General features: G+C 46.1%; 1 protein-coding gene across 4 annotated transcripts in view; it reads right to left on the reverse strand.

Moving 5' to 3' along the window:
* The window catches only part of SLC36A4 (solute carrier family 36 member 4), a 113,267-nt gene that overhangs the window by 28,566 nt on the left and 67,405 nt on the right, over positions 1–17,296 (reverse strand). The window contains exon 11 of one of the 4 annotated variants that reach the window (XM_083436591.1): positions 5,515–5,927. The exons of the other annotated variants lie outside the window; for them this stretch is intronic. Coding sequence (XP_083292717.1) covers positions 5,887–5,927 — 41 coding nt within the window. The 3' untranslated portion in view covers positions 5,515–5,886. Of the gene's footprint in view, positions 1–5,514; positions 5,928–17,296 lie in introns of those variants that run through there. 4 annotated transcript variants of the gene reach the window in all.

Consider the following 17,296-nt stretch of genomic DNA (forward strand, 5'->3'; position numbering starts at 1 on the left):
AGGCTAACAATTTATTTTTCTAGATCCTTTAGAATCCTCTGAACTTCGTGTCCAGCTTGTTAATATCACTTTTGGGTTGTTGTTGTTGTTGTTTAGTCGTTTAGTTGTGTCCGGCTCTTCATGACCCCATGGACCAGAGCACGCCAGGCACTCCTGTCTTCCACTATCTCCCACAGTTTGGTCAAACTCATGCTGGTAGCTTTGAGAACATTGTCCAACCATCTCATCCTCTGCCGTCCCCTTCTCCTTGTGCCCTCAATCTTTCCCAGCATCAGGGTCTTTTCCAGGGAGTCTTCTCTTCTCATGAGGTGGCCAAAGTATTGGAGCCTCAGCTTCACGATCTGTCCTTCCAGTGAGCACTCAGGGCTGATTTCCATAAGAATGGATAGGTTTGATCTTCTTGCAATCCATGGGACTCTCAAGCGTCTCCTCCAGCACCATAATTTTGGGTAGCAACGTCCAAAAATGAGAGCCAGTGTGGTGTAGTGGTTAGGGTGTTGGCCCGGGATGTGGGAATCCAGGGTTCAAATTCCCACTCTAGAATGAAGCTCACTGAGTGAACTTGGCCCAGTCACTGCTTCTCAGCCTAATCAACCTCCTCTTCCTGTTCGATCACAAGCAATCTGAGGTCTTGCCTATCTTTGCTCCACCCTCTTCATGCCTCTCCTGGTCCTGGGAGACCGGGGTGGTGGTGGCGGTGCTTGTTGCAGCAGGAAGGGGAGACAGCCTGGCTTCCTCACCAGCTCAACTCAGCTCTGCCTCTTGCCTCCCTCTCCTGTCAAGCCTCTTCTTTTGCCTCTGGTTCTGGACTGTTCTCTGCCACAGCCTCTTCCTGCTCACTAAGTCCTGTTACCTCTTCAGCAGGAGTAAGCTAGGCTACAGTCCTTTCCTTGCCACCTAGTTTTCCATGGGCAAGGAACAGCAGTTCGATCATGCCATCTCCCCCTTGCCATCAGAAGCGGAACAGTTCAGGAAGCATTTTACTGCGTGATCCCTCGCTCACGTAGTCCAGGTCTTCGACGCAGGAAGTTCAGCTAACTTTCTTGCTCGAGATTCTTTGCTGCAGTTCAGCTGAGGTTCCCAGCGCAAGTGTATAAGCGAACAGAATCAAGACAAGGTTTAATTTCCTCCTGCAGCAATATGCAATTAAAAAAAAGGAGCAAGGAGGGAGTGTCTGAGGGGGAGTTGCAGAGGCAGCAATATGAAGCTTCCCGACAGGTTGTCAAAGAGTCCGTGGCTCTAGAAGATTGTATCATCTCCTGTGTTTCTGTGAGGATTTAAGTTTCTCTCTCTTCAGTATTTCCCCATTGAACCAACCTCCTCACCACCACCACCCTGCATGGCCATTAAGAGGAGACTGGAAGTGATGCCTTCCATTTTTGTTTATCCACAGTTTAGTGTTAGGTCCAAACTCCTAAACTGTGGTTAATCTGAACTATGGCTTCCTGAAGCAAGCCAGTTCAGCTAAGTAGTTGAACATAGCTTGCTCACATCAACTTGCAGGGAAAGCCAGAAGTGTGAAGTTGCATAAATGCAGAGGCTGCAAAAAGGAGAAAGGCACCGATCTGGGTATTTGGCAGCAACACTCCACCCTCACTGGAAGATGTGAAGCAACGACTAAAAGACAAGCAAGTCACAGTACATTTGCAAGAATTCTCCCAGATACATTAGAAAGCCTAAGTTGATTATGTCTCAAGAGCATTGCCCGGAATTGCAGATTATGAGCCGTATTCAAAAGCAGTGACGAATACTTAGAGGTGCGCCTTCTCTCTCCCCCGAAACATTTAAGAGCTTCAGCTATGCAACGAAAGCATTTCTTAACTCTCTGGAGAGCAGTATTTATATAGCTCTAAGTGTTTCAAACTGAAACTGAAAATTGAAACAAACAGGAGCTGATCACTCATTTAGAGTTTCACCTAAGACACGAACAAAAGTAAAAGCTGACAGGATCTTTTGTTTGGTGCTACAAAACTGCAAGTAGGTTTTTTCCATTTATTTTTTTTTAGTGGAACCTGTAAGAAAATGCTGCAGTGCAGAGTGTGTTCCTGTTCAGGGTTGCTGCCAGCCAGCCAGACCCTTTTCCTGCAGATGCTGGCAGGCACAGAATTAACTCTTGTCAAAAGTACACTTACAAGCTAGGAAGAGGCATGCCCATTAAGTTCCACATCTCTCAGCTACTCTTGGGTGTGCACCCCAATGAGGCTGTTGCTGCAACAGAGAGGCTCCGCCCCTAACCTTAGCTTAGGTACCTCTTCCACCTGAGCTGCACACAAGCAGGTGAAGACTATGCCTGCGTGTAACCTTCTGCTCCTCTCGCTTTCATCCTCTACTGGTCCTGGGAGACAGTGGAGCAGGAGAGGTGAGGGCAGCAGGAGGAGGCATGGAAGCCCTAGATTCCACACTAACCTGGCCTCTCCCTCCCTCCTCCCTCACCTGTTCTTCACTCCCCAATCCTGCACCTTCTCCGGCCTCTGGCTCTCATCTCCTGGTTGTTACAAGTTCCCCCATTTCGCTGATCCCTTCTTCCAAGTCAGCCTCCAACCCCCATTTCTCCCGGTGCCCAGAATCCAGCCACCCCTCCCCAGCGTCCGGCCAGTCCCTGATAATGCCCCATTCTGTTCTTCATCTCTCCCCTCTCTGCTGATGATGCCATGCTGCTCCCTGGCCTTTCCTAAGGATGCCACAGTAGGGAAAACCAGCGGCGTGGTTAGAAATAAAACTCTCCGGATGTCATAATGCCATTAACACAAATCTATGGCGAGACTGCACTGGGAATGACTGTGTAGAGAGTTCCGGTTACCTCACCTCTGGAAGAATACTGCAGAGTTGGGAAAGGTTCAAGAAAGGGCAACCAAAATGATCAAAGGAATGGAGCAACTCCCCTCGGCTGCAGCGTTGGGGACGTTTTACTTTAGAACAGAGTCTCCCAAACTTAGGCCTTCAGCTGTTTTTGGACTACCATCACCCCCGACTTGCTAGCTAGGGATGATGGGAATTGTAGTCCAACAACAGCTGGAAACAAAAGTTTGGGAAGCACAGGTTTAGAGGGAAGGCAAGGTGGTGTGTTAGAAGTTCATGACCCTCAGGGTCCCTTTCAACTCAACTCTATTAATAGTGAACTAACGGTACCAAGGGATGTGGGTGGCGCCGTGGGTTAAACCACAGAGCCTAGGACTTGCTGATCAGAAGGTCGCTGGTTCGAATCCCCGCGATGGGGTGAGCTCCCGTTGCTCAGTCCCTGCTCCTGCCAACCTAGCAGTTCGAAAGCATGAAGTGCAAGTAGATAAATAGGTACCGCTCCGGCGGGAAGGTAAACGGCGTTTCCGTGTGCTGCTCTGGTTCGCCAGAAGCGGCTTAGTCATGCTGGCCACATGACCCAGAAGCTGTACGCTGGCTCCCTCGGCCAATAAAGCGAGATGAGCGCCGCAACCCCAGAGTCGGCCACAACTGGACCTAATGGTCAGGGGTCTCTTTACCTTTTAACTGTACCAAACTAGTTGGTATATGGTGCACGCACACACACACATACACAGCCTTTACTTCCATTATTGGACCGCCACATGCATCTGAAATCAGTTTCAACATTGCTGTTACAAAGCTGAGAGAGGTGGGGAGCTTATTCCACATAACAACTCAGCAGTGGTCTATAAATGTACATGTGGGGCCTCTTTTCGGGGGCCGCACTGGAAAAGACCCAAAATGTTGCCACTTCGCCAACCTGAGAACAATCTCCTGACACAAAAGCCAAGCTTGCAGCTGAATTGAGATGTTACTCCTGCATTGGAGAAACCAACAACCCCACCCCCCCTCATGAACAGACAACAGAGAAACTACAGCCTACTCGCCTCCCGAGCTTAATTGATGCTACTGGGCATCTCTATATCTGGAAACCGCTCAGTATATTTTAGTTAAGTATAGAGGACCAGCCTCAATTGCTCAACAAGCCATAATCAGCCTGTTGAGGAGTTTCCAGTTGTGCCTGGGCTTTTCTTCCTCTTTTTTGGAATACTGCATTTCCATGCAACAGCTGCATGGTAGAAACAATATAGAGAATGCTGTGAATAAACAAGGTTTTTTTGAAAAAGGAAAAGAAAAGAAGCTGTTTCAAGGGTTGGCAGAGCAGCTCTGCATTAAATGATAAATGTAGCTTTTTGGAAACCCAAGGTGCTGCACAAACAGAACGTCTCGTTACAACACCAGCCAAGCTGCCGCAAGGGACAATGTCAATAAAGATATCGTATATCGTATATCGTTATTGCTCAGAAAACACCAAGGCCTCTTAGCAAGAGAGAAAGAAGGGACACAACTCAGTGACAGAGCAGGTGCTTCTGAAGGCACAAAATTCCAGGCCAAATCCCTGGTATTTCCAGTTAAAACCTTCCAGGCAGAAGGCAATGGGAAAGACTCTCTGCCTAGACCCTGGGGGACACACAGAACACTCAGTTGCATCACTCAGTGCAGAGGACATGCTCCACATGCAGAAGAGTCCAGATCAGATCCAGTGCACATCATCGTAGGTGAGAGATGGTGAGAAATGGTGAGAAAGGTATTTCTCTACTGCAGACTATCAGTTAGAAACTCAAGATACATAAGCCGGGCGCCAAATGGCTCTTTAAACCAAGGTTACAGTGGCCAAAATAGAATGTCTACTTGCCATTCGGGGGCAAGACGGCTCTAAAGTCCTATTTTTCAAATGATGGGCTGAGTGTGATTGATCCAGCGATGACAACCTTCAGCTAGGATAAGAACTGTGAGAACTTAAGAAGAGTCACTTGATCCAGAGACAGTCCACATTTGGATTAGCCTGTTCCTATCTCTTTCTCTTAATGGCGACTGTTCCTGCTCAGACTGCGCAGAAAAAGCGTTTTGGTGCCAGAAATTCATTCCAACTGTGAAGATAAAATATAGAATTCTACAGGATGGGGTATTAGTGTGTGAAAACAGTCCAGATCCAATGATCCCCAGATGGTGTAATGTCAGGTGCCATCCTGGCACCCAGGCATCTTCACTTGGTCGCAAGTGGTCGAAAGGCAGGAGCAAAATGCGCCTAGCACCTGGCTAATTTCTAACACTGGCTGCAGACCTTGGACAGTTTCTGCCAGTCAGAGTAGATGACACTAGGCAAGACTCAGTACAAGGCAGCTTTATATGCAGCTACCAAGCCCTAGCTCACCTGCTTTCACCACTGAGAGACAGTGTGGTGTAGTGGTTAAGAGCGGTAGACTTGTAATCTGGTGAACCGGGTTCACGTCCCCGCTCCTCCTCATGCAGCTGCTGGGAGACCTTGGGCCAGTCACACTTCTCTGAAGTCTCTCAGCCCCACTCACCTCACAGAGTGTTTGTTGTGGGGGAGGAAGGGAAAGGAGAATGTTAGCCGCTTTGAGACTCCTTCGGGTAGTGATAAAGCGGGATATCAAATCCAAACTCTTCTTCTACTCTTCTTCTTGCTGCCGCTACCCTTGCCCTCTCTCGGGGGAATTACATATTTTTCCTGCATTTGGCTAAGAAACTCCCCGTTCTTATTACTGCCCCTAGAGAGGATGACAGACATAGGACCTAAATCTGCTTAGAGTACTCCAAGGCCCCACACCAAGCAAAACTGAACTATCAACACCTGGCAATAAAGCACTCTGAACGCCTGGGTTTTTGGTGAAATAACTGATGGTGTCTGTGTGTCTGTGTGTGTTTAAAGCCACTGAAATGCTGCAATGAGATCAAACTCACACCAAATTAGAACTGATTCTTACCCATACTGATGAGACCTCTAGAGCTTTAAACGTGACGCATTCAAAGAGCCAGTTTGCAGTCCTCCTTTGAGGACTTTTCCTGAAGTTTCGATTTGTATGCCGCCAGCCGTGCCAAATAATAAATTAGCTTGGAGAGTTTCTATACAGTGAGGTGGCTACATCCCCTTTCCTCCACATCGCCTGTTGACAACATTAAAATTTTAACTAAGAGAGTAATTATACAGTCTGGGCCCCTCAAGGAAAAGCCAATCCAACCATAACTGGTAAGGCACAAACAACTCATTTTAATGTGCATCCAACGAAGATTCAGCTTCCGGGCATTAATAATAAAAGGCACCCCATACATGATGTTCCACTGTAAGCCTTTTCTCACATGCAGAAAATTAAGCATGAAAATGCTTAACTCCTTCGCAAGGGGAGTTTGCAAACTAATGCATATTTTTGAAAACTGAAAAGCAGATAGCCAAGCACGTGATGCACAGATGGTCCATTTGAAATCCGGGTAAGAGTCATGGCCTGGTTCACATGGCATGCTAAGCCAAATTCACACTAAGTTTTGTGTGAATGTGCAAGCAGACAGGCAGGCTCCAGGGCAGGAGAACATGGCTGCTTGGCTCCTCTCTGCTTATTTTGGGCTCCTGATTCACTGGTTCAGCTTACCCCAAACCTTGGACAAACCTTGGTTACAGTTTGTGGTTAGTCTGGAGAATGCTAAACCATGGCCCCATACTAAGCCAAACCATAGATTAATACAGTACAGCGGTTATGTACACTCCATCTGCTCCGCTGAGATACACCAGCTTTGTTTGTCTCCGGTGTGGTGTAGTGGAGCGGTAGACTCGTAATCTGGTGAACCGGGTTCGCTTCCCCACTCCTCCACGTGCAGCTGCTGGGTGACCTTGGGCCAGTCACACTTCTCTGAAGTCTCTCAGCCCCACTCACCTCACAGAGTGTTTGTTGTGGGGGAGGAAGGGAAAGGAGATTGTTAGCCGCTTTGAGACTCCTTAGGGTAGTGATAAAGCGGGATATCAAATCCAAACTCTTCTTCTTCCTCTCCTCTCCCTACCCAATTTCCATTCTAGCTTGCCATTATGTTTAACTTTGAAGAAATGGTGTCTGAGCTGAAACTCATTTTCTTCTTTCCTCCTCATCCCCTTTTTCCTTCTGTTTTGTGGCTTTTAGCCTATGGGCAAGGGCTGTCATGTTATGTGCTGATCTTCAGCCATGTCTTCAGCTGAAGAACGCTTTAAAACCAAGAAGATGTCTCGCCAGCTCTTGAGACTCTGCGAGGTTTCGTACAAGCAATACCTCGTGGTTCCTCTCGCACGTCTGGAACTGAGAATCTTGGTAGTAAGGGCCAGTGGTCAACTGACAAGTGCATTTGCAGACCCCTTGCTAAGACTTCAGTGAATTTAACTGAACTGTTGGTCACTCAGCTTTACAAATACGCTTCACACCCTGCTGAAAACTTCTTTTTTAAGTGTTAAAAGTTCCACTGCAACTTTTCCGCATCAGCTATTAAGCGCACCCCTATCAGAAATGCCCAAACCACAACCAGCCAAATCGCAAGTTGAATACATTTTAAAAATGAATGAAAATATAGTATTGGAGGCCGTCGAAAGCATTCTGAGAGAAGTGCAGGAAGAAGGAAGACGAGGGAACAGCTGAAAGAACTGCCAAGAGAATAGGTACAACCCTTAAGGTATCTTCAAGCTTTGGCCTAATGCATTATCTTCTTTAAACAGCTTCTACGCAGGTCGACTTCTCTCTCCTGCAAGGCTAATATAAACACGGGTGGAGGGATCCAAATCCAAATTAAGTCCTGGGATAAGCCGCCCGAAGCAGTGTGCTCGCAATCGCTAAAGCTCCCAAAAGACAAAAGCATTATTCCTACACATGCATCTGTTGCAGGAAATGTTAGAGGGAGCATATCGTAAAGTCGAGCTAGCTAACTTTTCTGCGGCAGCCGGCATTCCATGAGAAAGGCACTTAATAAATCGAAGAGGAAAACCAAGCTGGGCGTGGAGGCATCTCGGCTCTGTGCGTTTAATTGACAACTTTTTAAAAACACTCCTGGCACCTTAGGCTGCCATCCTAACCACTGTAGCATCCACCACCCTGCCAATTGTGCTGGCTAGAGACTGCCTCTCCTGGTATGCCCCGCAGAGGACCTTAAGGTCCATGAATAATCATAGTTTAGAGGTCCCGGGGCCTAAGGAAGTCAGATTATCCTCCACCAAGTCCAGGGCCTTCTCAGTGATGGCTCCGACCTGGTGGAATGCTCTGTCCCATGAGACCAGGGCCCTGCAGGATTTAACCTCCTTCCACAGGGCCTGTAAGACAGAGGTGTTCCACCTGGCTTTCGATTTTAACTTAGCCTGATCTTTTATTCCCCTTCCTTCCCTCCCCCTCCCCTTTTTATGAAGATTACCTGCTCTGGGATCCCACAGCTAATTCTCCCCTGGTCTCCTCGCTGGCCCAAATAAGACTAATTTAGCCAGATAGCCCTGGTGATCATCTAATGTTTATTGGATGGATTTCCCCCCTAAATTGATTTTTGAATTCTGAATTTGCAGTGCTACCTCGGGTTAAGAACTTAATTTATTCTGGAGGTCCGTTCTTAACCTGAGGTACCACTTTAGCTAATGGGGCCTCCCGCCGCCGCCGCACAATTTCTGTTCTCATCCTGAAGCAAAGTTCTTAACCCGAGGTACTATTTCTGGGTTAGAGGAGTCTGTAACCTGAAGCGTATGTAACCCAAGGTACCACTGTATTGTTATTTACGTTTTATACTGTATTTTTTGCTGATTTTTGTTGCATCAATTAAGTGTTTTAAATTTGTTGTTAGCCACCCTGAGTCCGGTTTTCTGAACCGGGAAGGGCGGGGTATAAATAAAAATTTGAATTTGAATAGAGCTGGAAGGGACCCCAAGGGTCATCCTGCCCAACCCAGGCAATGCAGGAATCTCAGCTAAAGCATCCATGACAGATGGCCATCCAACCTCTGCTTAAAAGCCACCAAGGAAGGAGAGTCCACCACCTCTCTTGGGAATCTGTTCCACCGCTGAACAGCTCTTACTGTCAGAAAGTTTCCTCCCAAATGCTTAGTCGGAATCTCCTTTCTTGTAAGATGAAGTGGGGGCGGGTGTCTATAGGAAAATGCCCCTTTGCTGAGCCAGCTCCCAGGCTGGTGCAATAAAGAAGCCCAAATCGGCTGGCTCAGGACCCAGAGAATTGTGAGTCAGCACAGCTGTGCCCCCAAAATCTCTGCTGGGAGCAGGATATCTGCCAGTGGTAGTTTCCACTCACTTGCTGCTTTGGGCAGGTGCACTGGGCTGCTCACAAGCAGTAGTGAATCTCCAATGATAGCAAAAGCCAACAGAACCAGCCAGGGCACCTCCTGTCAGTTTGCATGTCTTGGTGCAGAAAGTACTGACCTGATGTGTAGAGATCTTTCCTATTCTAATTAAATTCAAGAGGGTTCTGGAAGCTCCTCTGCGTGAAAGAAACAAGCTGAAGGTTCATGATGTTTGGGTTACTCCTTCAGAGAAGCCGAGTGCAGCTGGTTTAAACTGGTTCTTTCAGTCACGGTCATGCTGACAATACAGTGGTACCTCAGGTTAAGCACTTAATTCGTTCCGGAGGTCCGTTATTAACCTGAAACTGTTCTTAACCTGAGGTACCACTTTAGCTAATGGGGCCTCCTGCTGCTGCTTCGCTGCCGGAGCACGATTTCTGTTCTCATCCTGAAGCAAAGTTCTTAACCCGAGGTACTATTTCTGGGTTAGCGGAGTCTGTAAACTGAAGTGTATGTAACCTGAAATATATGTAACCCGAGGTACCACTGTAATAGTAAGGCCAGAAGGAGCCTGGGTTTCATTTTCTCTTTCTGTCTCTTTTCATTCTGGTGTGGTGTTCTGTACATAGTCTGCTTAGTGCTAAGGTTTAGACTTATTATAAGTTACAGTGGTACCCTGGTTTACGAGCTTAATCAGTTCCAGAAGTCCGTTCTTAAACCAAAGCATTCTAAAACCAAGGCGTGCTTTCTCATAGCAGCGGGAGACTCAATTTAAAAATGGAACACACTCAACAGGAAGTGGAACATGTTCTGCTTCCAAGCAAAGTTCACAAACCAAAACACCTCCTTCCGGGATTGCAGCATTCTTAATCCAAGTTGTTCATAAACTAAGCTGTTCTTAAACCAAGGTACCACTGCATCGTAAGTTTGAGTTAAGTCTGCTCCAACTGGATTTCTTATGGACAGTGCCAACCCTGAATGTATTGGATTTGTGACCATTATGCTCATTTGCCTTCAGTAGCAGTAAAGCTCTGCTGGATGAAATACAATTGCCTCTGGTCTATTTTTGGGGAATCCTGCAACGTGTTTAAGTTGTTACTCTGCTAACTATACGTCAGAGTTCTGCTCTGGATCAATATTGAGTAGAATTTCAATGACACTATCACTCCGTGCAAATCCCCTCCAGCATGGTTGTCAGGGAACTGCCATCGGAGCTGGAGGTGGAGAGAAGGCTCCAGAGGGATGCCAGAGAGGGTCCCAGCAGGGAGAGAGGCAGCCCATCCGCTGGGGAAGGAAATCAGTGTAACACCAGTGGAGAAGGGGGGCAGATGGGGGAATCGGAGAGGTGGCTCCAGGACTCCTCGCCGGAGACCAGCGGAGAGAGTACGGGTACTCCGCTGCCCACACCCTCCATGCGCAGAAGACTTCCGCGCAGGGAGAGTAGGAGAAGACTGGGCGTCAAACAGCTTTTATGCTGGAAGAGGTTCAAGAAACGCCCACTGACGGATTCTGCCAGCGACTGAGGCAGCCACGAAACTTGAGGCTGTCCAGACAGAAAGGGTTCAACCAGGTAACCTAGCCAGGAGTGGCGGCAACTTACGCACGAGCAACCCCTAGAACCATTACAATGGTGAATCTGAATCATAAGTTGCTCTGCCCATTAATGACTAAAGGCTGTAGACCAGTAACTCAAAAGTCACAGTTTGGTTCTCTGCACAGTACCTATATGCCACACCAGGTTTAAACTCAAGAGACTAGAGGTTTATAGGAGATGCAACAGCTGAGACAACTAGATTTGTTGGCAGATCTCTATAGGGTACAGAAGACCCTTCTCCGTAGAATCTTGCATAGATTCCAATTGAGGTTTGAATCAAGACTCCTTAAAAAAAAACACCAACCACCCTTTTCCCAAGGATAACCTGCCAAAAGAAGCAGAAAGAAAGTGTACAATAGGGGAAAATGAGTGTGGAGTTCGGCATTGCTGAACTGCCATTAAAGGATAGGAATTTGCACTGGAGAAAACAAAACCATGCAATTACGTTGTAAATTTCTGCTATTTCACACAGCGGAATGTCTGGCGAGAGACGGCATTAAAAAGCAGGCTCAAGAGATAAATACTGTGTAATCAAATGGTGGTTAAGTTGAATGTCGAATAATTAAAACTGCCCTTAATACAGCTGAGAGTCACAATGACTTCTTCGTCCTCAGCGGTGCGGAACATAATCTACAATTCTGAGAGATTTATAGCACCAAGCAAGAAAAGCAAACCAGGAAACTTGAAGTCCAAAGGGCTTTGGAGCCATGGGTTTTCAAACTGAGTATTGGGGGACTCTGGTGGTCTTCAGGCGCTTAGCCTCCTACTCTTCCAATTGTGGAAGGTTATGGCTTAGTGGCAGAGAAGATTATCCTGGATTTGGTCCAATATGACCTTCCACCAGCCAACTAAAAGAGCCGAGAAACTCCTGGTTCTATGCATGGCACATTCTTGTGCAAAAGGACACTTTTTCAAACCACAGATCGATCACCCTTGAAATATTCAGGGCAGAGGAAAGGTAGAATGGATTCCTCTTGTAGATACACCACTGGAGGATTTGCCATAGATCAACAACAGTTTGACTTAAAAGAAGGGGTCATCTGCCATGGCAGACCTTGTGCTAATTATTAATTCCTCTCTCGCCTCACTTTCATGCTTGATCCGATTTTGATTGTGATTTAATATTTGCACGCCGCTTTCCCAACAACCAACGTGAGACCGAATCATGCTCCAGGGCAATTACTGCAGAAGTATGCCACCAGACCAGTCAATATGGAAGTCTTATTAGATACTGGAAAGATCAAGAACCCCTGCTTAGGTTAGGGGGTTTGTTCTGGGTTCATAGAATCATGGAGTCAGAAGGGACCATTAGGGTCATCTAGTCCAACCCCCCACCCCACCCCAAAAGGCAGGAATCTTTTGCACCATGTGGGACTCAAACCCACGACGCTGAGATTAAGAACCTCATGCTCTACCGACTGAGCTATCCCAGCGCCAGTGGGTTCCTGGTGAAGAGCACAATTCAAAGTGTTGGTGTTGACCTTTAAAGCTCTAAACGGCCTCGGCCCAGTATACCTGAAGGAGCGTCTCCACCCTCATTGCTCTGCCCGGACACTGAGGTCCAGCGCCGAGGGCCTTGTGGCGGTTCCCTCATTGTGAGAAGCAAAGCTACAGGGAACCAGGCAGAGGGCCTTCTCGGTAGTGGCGCCCGCCCTGTGGAATGCCCTCCCATCAGATGTCAAAGAGATAAACAACTAGCTGACATTCAGAAGACATCTGAAGGCAGCCCTGTTCAGGGAAGTTTTTAATGTGTGACATTTTAGTGTATTTTTGGTCTTTGCTGAAAGCTGCCCAGAGTGGCTGGGGAAACCCAGCCAAATGGGTGGGGTACAAATAATAAATTATTATTATTATATTATTATTTGTCACATTACACATGCCATTTCCACGAACCATTCCCCAGCAAAGTAGTTTGCTTTCTTCTGTGTGGAGAAGGATCAGAGAGGTATGCTAAAACACTATACAGTGGTACCTCAGGTTAAGTACTTAATTCGTTCCAGAGGTCCATTCTTAACCTGAAACTGTTCTTAACCTGAGGTGCCACTTTAGCTAATGGGGCCTCCCGTTGCCGCCATGCCGCCAGAGCACAATTTCTGTTCTCATCCTGAAGCAAAGTTCTTAACCCGAGGTAATATTTCTGGGTTAGCGGAGTCTGTAACCTGAAGCGTATGTAACCTGAAGTGTATGTAACCCGAGGTACCACTATACCAGAGATGGGGAAGCCCATGCCCAATGTGCCCTCCAGGCAATCTATCAGGCTCTCGGGACTCTATGCAGGCCAAACCCCTCACAGTGGCTTGCTCTAGTTCCCCCCTGAGTGCTTTTGCCTGGGTTGAATGGCCCTTGTACTATTATAATGCTTCATGCTTACTTGGATAGAGAAAAGAGTGTGTGCTTTGGCTGGGAAGTGGCCTACAATACAAAGGTAAGAGTCATCCGCTTATGGCTCTTGACCCAGTGCGCAAGTCTTGTGTGGTATTGTGCATCTTTTCTGTCTCTCCTGAGCCTTCTGTCAATCCCGCTGGACCATGAGGTTCCAGCACAAATGGAAGAAGGAAACTCTCCAGCCAAACCAACCCTAATTTCACATGCCTCTTATAAAATCCAGTGTGCTGCCACCTGACAAAAGCAGTGCTATGAAACTAGGAGATCCACGGGCAGTTTAAGGTCCAGTGTGAGCGGGGGGAAACTGTTTGGGGGCTGTGTGTGTCATGTGTGAATAAAAGCTGGCTTTTACCACCCTCTGAAGACTCACGTGGACAACTCTCTTCAGCTGCAAGCCTTGGTTATTCTGCATATGCAAAGTATAAGGGCAAGCAATACTCAAGTTGACGAGGTTTTTATCTGCATAAGCACAGAGGACTAATCCACAGCCTTCTCGCATGCTAACCTAAGATAACCACCAATCCGAAGAAGAATTTGGCAGGGAGTCAGAAGAAACTAGAGTGCGGGAGAGAGGGAATAGAAGTATCTAAAGCAGGAAGAGATTAGAAAAATCAGATGGGGAAGGAGGGACATTGTCCAAGCCTCACAGGTGCTTTTCTAATCCAGCCAACTTCCAGAAGATTCTAGCTGGCTCAATACATTAAATCCATGAGACCGGACAAAAGACTGCCTTGTATCAAAATTGAAGGCCCTCGTTGCCAACTATGGACGTTTTTCAGAACTCAACACCATTTATTCAGTGAGAGATTCACTAGCAACTTGGGAAGCTGCCTCATTCCAAGTCAAACCACTGGTCTATCTACCTCAAGTACAGTGGTGCCTCGCAAGACAAAAAGAATCCGTTCCGCGAGTCTCTTCGTCTAGCGGTTTTTTCGTCTTGCGAAGCAAGCCCATTAGCGGATTAGCGCTATTAGCGGTTTAGCGGCTATTAAAGGCTTAAGGGATTAGCGGATTAGCTGCTAAAAGGCTATTAGCAGCTTAGTGCCTTAGAAAAAGGGGGTGGGGAGCGGGGGGGAAAACCCAGGAATCGCAAGACATTTTCGTCTTGCGAAGCAAGCCCATAGAGAAATTTGTCCTGCGAAGCACCTCCAAAACGGAAAACCCTTTCGTCTAGCGTGTTTTCCGTCTTGCGAGGCATTCGTCTTGCGGGGCACCACTGTTTTGTTTTCTGCAAGCAGCTCCCTTAGGGTTTCAAGTCAAGTCCACTCAACTCAGTCTTACCTGGGGAGGGCAGGGACTGAACCTGGGACCTTCTGAATGCAAGTACCACCACTGAGCTATGACCCGCCAAGCTGCAAATAAGTGCACTTGTCTGAAGTTATGCTTGAAAATGCTCCTCTCTCTATCGCCACATCAATCCGGGGGTGTTTGCTCAGACTCAAGTTTGGCCAAGTTCCACAGCAATTATTCCCCTGCACAGAACTGTAGCTTTTTGGATTTTTGTTCTGCAGTATCCCTTACGTGAGGTATTATAACGCAAAGCCATCTAACCGAAAAACCTCTAGAAGCTTTCCTCTAGTTGCAAACAGTTAGGTGTGGGAGGCTCCAGTTCTGAACGGTAACATAACAGTAGAGAGTTAAAACCTTCTTTCCCTATCTCACAGACTAGATTTGTCTGGGGCTGGGGCTCGGTATACTATAATAATAAATAGTAGTAGTAGTAATAATAATAATAATAATAATTTATATAATAATAATTTATATATTACGATATATATTATTCTATTTTTATTATTTTAGTAATTAATTATTACTTATTATGTTATTTATTATTATTTTTTATTATTCAAAGTGTTGGTGCTGACCTTTAAAGCCCTAAACGGCCTCGGTCCAGTATACCTGAAGGAGCTTCTCCACCCCATCATTCAGCCCAGACACTGAGGTCCAGTGCCGAGGGCCTTCTGGTGGTTCCCTTGCTGTGAGAAGCCAAGTTACAGGGAACCAGGCAGAGGGCTTTCTCGGTAGTGGCACCCGCCCTGTGGAACGGATTCCCATCAGATGTCAAGGAAATAAACAACTACCTGACTTTTAGAAGACATCTGAAGGCAGCCCTGTTTAGGGAAGTTTTTAATGTTTGTGTTTTATCATGTTTTTAATATTCTGTTGGGAGCCACCCAGAGTGGCTGAGGAAACCCAGCCAGATGGACGGTGTATAAATTAACAGCAACAACACATAGATTCCACCAAACTCTTTGAGAAAGTCTACATCTAGTTTGGTCTCAAGTTCTGACACAAAACAAATCTTTCACAAATTCTCTACCCACACTGTAATTATTTAAGTTCTGAAAGGTCTTTACACCTTTTCTGCTCAACGTTCTTTTCTTTAGGTCATTCATCTGTAAACGAAATGAATTCTATTTCTACTACAGATGCCAGCATAAAATGAGCCGTCAAAAATGAGCAGTTCCATTGACAGTTCCTAGTTGCCTCCCACTGTTGCACAGATGAATTAAGTTCTCTCAAGGACTTCAAACTGAAGCCTCAATGCATACCGGTTCCTATTTACCTGTACATCCATATCCCAAGCCTTTTAATAAATGAAACCTCAAGTTTGCCACTCCAACAGTAAAAATAAAATAAAAATCCCGCCACAGCTCATACTAAGATTTATAGGTTTAAGTACAGTGGTACCTCGGGTTAAGAACTAAATTCGCTCTGGAGGTCCGTTCTTAACCTGAAACTGTTCTTAACCTGAGGTACCACTTTAGCTAATGGGGCCTCCCACTGCCGCCGCTGCATGATTTCTGTTCTCATCCTGAAGCAAAGTTCTTAACCCGAAGTACTATTTCTGGGTTAGCAGAGTCTGTAACCTGAAGCGTATGTAAGCTGAAATATATGTAACCCGAGGTACCACTGTAATAGTAAGGCCAGAAGGAGCCTGGCTTTCATTTTCTCTTTCTGTCTGTTCTTAACCTGAGGTACCACTTTAGCTAATGGGGCCTCCCACTGCTGCCGCTGCATGATTTCTGTTCTCATCCTGAAGTAAAGTTCTTAACCCAAGGTACTACTTCCAGGTTAGCGGAGTCTGTAACCTGAAGTGTCTGTAACCTGAAGCGTCTGTAGCCTGAGGTACCACTGTACAAGGGATGCCCAGACTCCCATTTATATATGAAAAAACTTACTGATTAAAAGCAAATAAAATATCTGGTGCCTTCCAGATATTGCACTACAACTCTGTGTGGCATGGGGCTGATGTGAGTTCTTGTCCAAAATAAGCTGGAGGGCACCATGTAATAAATAATAATAATAATAATAATAATAATAATAATAATAATAATAAATTTTATTTATATCCCGCCCTCCCCAGCCGAAGCCAGGCTCAGGGCGGCTAACAACAATCAAATAATCAAACAATCAAACAATCCAACATGTTGGGGAATGAAGTCCTAATTTCCCATATTTTCTACCCTTCCACAAATGACAGGCACAAAGTGATTTCAGCATCAGTGTACATTCCCTGCCTTTAGTTTGCCTGAGACCATATTATACAGGATTTTAATAACCTCCCCTCCTCACATCCCTAACCAGCATTAACTGCTGGTTGCGCAGTTTGCTAATTAAAATACATGAACAGAACAAATAAGAATTCATGATAAAAATTCTGCCAAGGCAAAAGTAGCACTGAACAGCTTTCAAAACTTGATAAACCTGCACATTCGTGCTGCTTCCAAGGGATGCAAACTACTTTAGAATTCCCCTTTCCTCAGGCAACAATTCTTAAATAAAATTTCCTTATACGGGCTCATTTCAATTAAAAAAAAATCCGACGCCAATTTCTTTTAAATATGATTAGCAAAGTTTACATTTATGGGGAGAAAGTTACTACCCCCTCCCAACTTCCCAATAAGCAAAGCATGCATTTTTTAATTTTTTTAAAAAATTGCCTGCATCTTGAAGTTTCAAGTGCTGAGCTGTGTTGAAAGTACAGTGGTGCCTCGCAAGACGAAAAGAATCCGTTCTGCGAGTCTCTTCGTCTAGCGGTTTTTTCGTCTTGCGAAGCAACCCCATTAGCGGATTAGCGGATTAGCGCTATTAGCGGTTTAGCGGCTACTAGCTGCTATTAAAGGCTTAAGGGATTAGCGGATTAGCTGCTAAAAGGCTATTAGCGGTTTAGCGGCTTAGAAAAAGGGGGTGGGGAGCGGAAAAAAATCGCAGGAACTCGCAAGACATTTTCGTCTTGCGAAGCAAGCCCATAGGAAATTCGTTTTGCGA

Source organism: Podarcis tiliguerta, assembly GCF_965153285.1.
Source record: "Podarcis tiliguerta genome assembly, chromosome: 4".
Classification (NCBI taxonomy): domain Eukaryota; kingdom Metazoa; phylum Chordata; class Lepidosauria; order Squamata; family Lacertidae; genus Podarcis; species Podarcis tiliguerta.